At 53.3% G+C, this 5,707-nt stretch overlaps 1 protein-coding gene across 4 annotated transcripts in view; it reads left to right on the top strand.

The window, feature by feature from the left end:
- The first annotated feature begins 561 nt into the window (after nt 1-561).
- The window catches only part of ARHGEF5 (Rho guanine nucleotide exchange factor 5), a 33,316-nt gene continuing 28,170 nt past the window's right edge, over nt 562-5,707 (top strand). For 2 of the 4 annotated variants that reach the window (XM_056511088.1, XM_056511087.1), the window contains exon 1: nt 803-1,778. Coding sequence is in view for 1 of the 4 variants with exons in the window: in XM_056511074.1 (XP_056367049.1) it covers nt 659-760 (102 nt within the window). In the remaining 3 variants the exon portion in view is untranslated. Of the gene's footprint in view, nt 761-802; nt 1,779-5,707 lie in introns of those variants that run through there. The other 2 variants (XM_056511074.1, XM_056511082.1) reach the window with 2 other exon arrangements.

Genomic DNA, 5,707 nt, shown 5'->3' with positions numbered 1-5,707 from the left:
AAGTGCTGTGTCCAGATCTGAGAGGGTCAAAGTTACTACAGAATGACAGAATTGAACTGGAACTGGAAGGGACCCACAAGGGTCACCCAGTCCAGCTCCTGGCCCCGCACAGGACACCGCAGCAATCCCACCCTGTGCATCCCTGAGAGCGTTGTCCAAACGCTCCTGGAGCTCTGTGGGGCTGGGTGCTGTGACCATTTCCTGGGGAGCCTGTTCAGTGCCCAGCACACTCTGGGGGAAGCACTTTTCCTAAAATCCACCCTAACCCTCCGTGACCAGCTCCAGCCGCTCCCTGGGTCCTGTCCCTGTCACACAGAGCAGGGATCAGCTGCCCCTCCTCCTCCCCTCGTGAGGAAGCTGCTGTGAGCTCTGACCTCAGTCTGCTCCAGGCTGAACAAACCGAGCGACTCGTGTGGCTTTCCCTCTGGGACCTTCACCCAAATTCTTACTACTGAATTAAAGAAAAAAAAAAAAAAAAAAAGAAAATACCTTCCGCTGGTGTCGGGGGGCTGCGGCCCGCCGTGTCCGCCGCGGCCGCCCTGCCCTGCCCCGCCGCGCTGCCGTCGGAGCGCGGCCGCCGGCCCCGCACGCCAATCAGGGCGGCCCGCCTGCCTTCCTGTAGGTGTGCCCGGCTCACCTGGAGCCGCGCTCGGCACTCATGACATACCTGCGGCCCCGCGCAGGGCGGCGGCGAGGCGGCGGCCGAGGGGCGCCGGGGGGGCAGCGCTGGCCCCGGCCCCGCGATGTGAGCCCGGCGCAGGTAAGGGCGGCCGCCGGGGGCGGCGTTGCCGTGTTCCCGGGAGAGGCGTTGCTGCGTTCCCGGGATCGCCGCTGCCGTGTTCCCGGGAGAGGCGCGGGCCTGGCGCCGGATCCCCGCGGAGCCCGGGCCGGGACGGACAGAGGGGCGGCTGCCCCGCGGGGCCGGGGCGGGGGCGACGGGCGGGCTCCGGGAGCGCGGGGCGGACGGGCTGGGGGGACGGGACGAGGGGGAGAAGGAAGGGGAGGGAGGGCGGCCGACCCACCATTTTAGGACCCGAGGGGGACGGGAGGAGGGATCTCCGGGGAAGGAGAGCGTCGCTCCTCCCGCGGCGGGCCCGGTGCGGGTGCGCGGTGCGGGCGCCATCGGGGCGCGGATCCCCGCGGGGTCGCGGCGGGATCCCGGCGCCCCCCGAGGGGGCGGCGAAAAGGGCTGCGCTCCGCCGGGCCCGGGGCAGTCCCGGGGGGCCGCCGCCTCGGCGGGGGCTCCGCGCCCCGACGGCAGCGCCCGTCCCGCCCGCCGCCCCCCGCTCCCCCGCCCGCTGCCGGCGGCAGGGAGGGCCCGCAGCGCAGGCCCGGTCCCAGGCTCGGCTGCCAAGCAGCAGCAGGAGCCTCTTCCCGCAGAAATGGTGCCTCCCACGCAGGAGCGAGATCCCACGGTGTTCGCCGGGTTTTCGGCTCCCGCCGGGAGCTGCGGCCCGGGAGTCGCGGGGGTGCTGTGCTTGAACTCTGGACACCTCCTTGTTTTCCTCCTCGCCTCGTGACTTGTATGGCCTGTCACGGAGGGAAGGCAGAGGGACGAAAGGCGAGATCCCTGCCTGCTGCTCGCTTCCTGCCTCCTTCCCGCAGCCCGGCCACCGCAGCAGCTCCGATGGCAGCCCCAGCGCCCCAGCCAACCTGCCCGGGGGGGATTCGGAGCTCCCACGGCTCTCGCCTGACCCACCGTCCTCCCAGCACCCATCTCTGTCCTTGCTTGAGGCGTCGTTTATTCCCAGATATTGGCTAAGACTGCATCAAACCTGGTAGGCATTATGGGGTCAGAGCTCTGAGCTCAGCTCATCCATGTTGACTTGTTGCCGGCTTTGTCAGGATATGGATGCCCATGTATTGGCATCTCCTGGAGCTGGATGCTTGTTCTTCCTGGACCAAGCCACACGTGTAATGTGTTGTTGGAAGTTTTGTGACCTGATTCCTTGGTGTTTTAGAGTTTCTCATAACCTAAATGACTTGGAGATGGCTTGGATAAGGGCAGAGTCCTTTTAAAGGGATGCACCGGAGGGAGGTGGCTTGGTTTGGAGAAATAATGTATGGGTGACCCAGATTTCAGAACTGCATCTGAATTGGGCGAGGAGGAGGCATCCATAATCAGACATGTAACAAATCTGAGTTGTTCTTAGTTTTTGTTAATGTTAGGAAGAGCTCAGCTGGCTTCTGTGTAGAACCTCGTTTTGCTTGGTGGTGATTGAGGGTGGCATTTGTCCTGTCCTGCCTGTACAGCAGCCTCGTGGTCTGGGTAAATCTCAGTGGGTTTGTATTGTCCAGTCGCTTGTGACAGCAGGTGACTGGGCTTGAGGTTGATGCTCCTGCTCTCTGACACAGTGAGATTCAAATACTTCCTCTGGGAGCCTCCTGTGCATCCTAGATTTTGCTGGTAAGAGTTTGGTCTGCAGGCCTTTTTTTTTTTTTTTTTTTTTTTCCCCATTTCATCCTGCTAACTTTGGATGGTTGTCCTTGTGTTTGTTCTGTTGAATCTTATCTTTTCGTATGGTTCACTTATTTCATGTGCGGGAAAGAGCTAAATTATGCTATAGTTTTTTGATGGTTTTTTCTTTATTTTTTTTTCCCTTTTTAATGTAATCCACTTTGGAGTCTTGTTTAAAGTGGGCTGTTTTATTTAATTAGTTTGTATTCATATTACATTCCCTCTCCATAGTTATCCCAGGCAAAATTTGAGGAACAACCCGCAAGGGATTTCAAATTCTTAATTGGAATCACATTTTTTTCCAAGGATGTTTGATTCTAAGAGTTTACTGTGCTTTCTGTCATTCTGTCATCTGGTATCTTTCCAGTTGATGTTGTTTGCTTAGTTACTGTTTGGCTAAATTATCTACAGCTAGTTTATTTCAGTAGTCATGCCTCGGAAGTTTTGCAATTCCTTTCCGCTTTGCAGCTCCTCACTGAAGTTCTGTTGAATCTTTTAATGAAGTATTCAGAAGCAACTTCAGTGCAAATGCAGTTGTGCTCTATTGTTTTGGCACTTGGGCTCTACACAGAGGTTATTTCCCTCTTTCCTGATGTAATCACACAGTTGATGTTCAGAGTATCAGCCAGCTGGGGACAGATACCGTCACCTGACCCCTGGCAGGTATTTACATTCCCAGCTGGTTTTCACTGCACTGAATCCAGAATTCTATTAGAAAAGTGCCCAGTCTTGATTTCAAGATGTCAAGTGATAGGCTGCACTGGTTCCCCGGGTAAATTATTCCAATGGCTGATTACCCTCACTAATTTCTTATCTCCATCTGTCCGGCCTGGCTCCTAACCGCAAAGTCTTGCTCCAAGTTTTCATTGCAGGTGACAGAGCCTGTTGCTGCCAGGATGACGCTTTTTCCTTCTGAAAGATGGCCTGTTGTACTGCAGGTCCATGACTGTTAGCCATGCTGAGCTCTTTCTTCTGGGAAGAGTCAGCTGTGGAGCTGGAGTCTGGGTGATCAGTGTGGTTTAGAGCAGTGGTGGAGGGTGCCTGGCTTGGTGTCTATGTGCAGGCAGGGCTTCCTGGGGTCTCTGATTGAATAACTTATGATGAGCAGCCCAGCAGCACAACAGGCTGCTGCTGAAGGAACAATCCAGTTCTCATCCAGTCCTGCTCCTTCCCTAGGACCAGCTCTGGTGACCAGGCAGTCTCAGATCAGTCCAGTTACTGTTCCAACTGAATATTAACCCCCTTCCCTAAAGAAAAAAAAAGTATAGAAGTTGGATTAGCCTGCTTTATGGCCAGAGAGATTGTTGAAGTATAGCGTGACACTGGGCATGAGAAATGTGGTGAGGGACCACCTCTTCCAACAGCAGGATTAGATGCCAGAGGGAATCACACATTTAGTTCCTACATTTCTGTGCTTGGATAAACAAGGCTGTGGTTGCACAAATCCTCTCAGCTGGCACTGCTGTTGAAAGAAGCCGTCGTGCCTGCCTGTTGTCATCTCTGCTGGTTCTCTGCTGCGGTTTGTTGTGAGACCACACATGCACCTCTGCCACCAGAAGAGAAAGGGCAGAGGATGGAACTCCTTTTGGCAAGGTGAAGAGTTGGTGAAACTAAGAGTTGTCACAAGCACACCTTACCTTAAATCTTCATAGGAGGGAGTGTATCTTTTTGCTTTCCCTCTTCAGCTGACATTTGAGAGCACCTGCCCTGATTTACTCAGTAATGCAGGTTAACTTGGGAGAACTGGGTTTAGCCAGGACTGGGCTTAGGTCAGCTGCTTTTATGTCTTTGGTCAAGAAGGGTATACTGAAATTTATTGTGTGAGAAAGAGCATTTAATATAAGAAGGAGGTGTGAGCCTTGGCTGTGACACACTGCTGCCTATGAAGGGTTCAGTGGTGCAGAAAAGTTCCAAGTTAATGCATTCATGCGTTCTAGATGTGAGTTCTCAGTGGTGCTCAGTGCTGAGCAAGGTGGGGTGCCCCTTTGGGAAAGCTTCGTTAATCTTGTCTCTTCCATTAAAAAGTGACTCCAACTTTCTTGTACTTTGAGTAGAATTGGTTTCCTGAGACAAAATCCATTCCCCATCTTCAACATTCCTTCAAGCCCCATGCAGAACACTGCAGGATGAGGAACAGAGCCTTGTGGTGGGGACTTGTTTTCACCTCATGTTTGGGGGGTTGGATTAAAAGCGAGATGAAGTCAAAGAAGAAATTCCCTTGACTTTAGCACAAGTTCAGTGCAAGGTCAGGGGGAGGGCTATTGGTTTTGATAAAGGGAAAAATTTAGAAGAGGGAAGGTGATTACCATGACATGTGTACAAATGTACACAGATAAACAGACACATATATGTAAATGTATACAAAATAGAGGGTGTTCCAATGCTAGAAGAGGAGGAGGAGTGGCTGAAGGAACTGTAATGGGATAGCACACAAGGAGGAAACTGAGGTGGGAGGAAGCACAGGAACCTGCTGCCAGGAGAATACTGCATTAAAACAGAGATGGCAGTAAGTTCCCTTCCTGAAAACATATCCTAGTTGCAGGATCATGGAGAAGTGTGTGACTTTGGACACCAAACCACCTTTTTGTGATTTCACATTGAACACCCAGCTGCAGGCAGGGGCTCAGTGTGAGATTCACTGCCTGTGGGATTGCTGCTGCTCAGAGTCATTAAGCACTGGGGTTCCTAATGCTGATCATACACAGAAATTCCCAAATCTTCACCTGGGCCAGGCTGGGGTGGTGCCCAGTGGGATCCAGGAGCTGGGTGATCCCCTCCATGAGCAGAGCTGTGCACTGGTGAGCAGGCCCAGCCTTACACAGGGTGTGACTGGAGGAGGTGAGGGGAGGGAAAGCTCCTGCTTCATCAACGAATCCAGCAGTAAAGTTTATGAATCCAAAATACACCCCTCCGGAGGCAGGGGAGGGGATTAGGATCCTGGTCATGTTCGGGCATGATTTGTTCAGGTTGTGGAAGCCCAGGGATAATCAGGGGACAGGAGTGTGGGTTACAAGCAGATCTGTAACTAGTTGGATATGGTCCCTGTTCACATCTGCCACAAAGTGGCTGCCTTGGCTACACTTGCATATTCACTTGATAATAGAAATAGATTCACAAAGCAGTGTTAAACTAACACAAAGCTCACTGTTGGGAGGAGTAGAACAGGAAGGTGCTTTGCCTGTGATCTTGCTAGGCAGCTGCAAAAAAATCAGGATGTGTGAACTACAAGGTGTGTGCTTTACACTCACC

The sequence above is a fragment of the Oenanthe melanoleuca genome, chromosome 1A (genome assembly GCF_029582105.1).
Source record: "Oenanthe melanoleuca isolate GR-GAL-2019-014 chromosome 1A, OMel1.0, whole genome shotgun sequence".
NCBI classification, from domain to species: domain Eukaryota; kingdom Metazoa; phylum Chordata; class Aves; order Passeriformes; family Muscicapidae; genus Oenanthe; species Oenanthe melanoleuca.
Note: the sequence above shows the minus strand (reverse complement) of the source record. Positions and strands in the feature narration are given on the sequence as shown.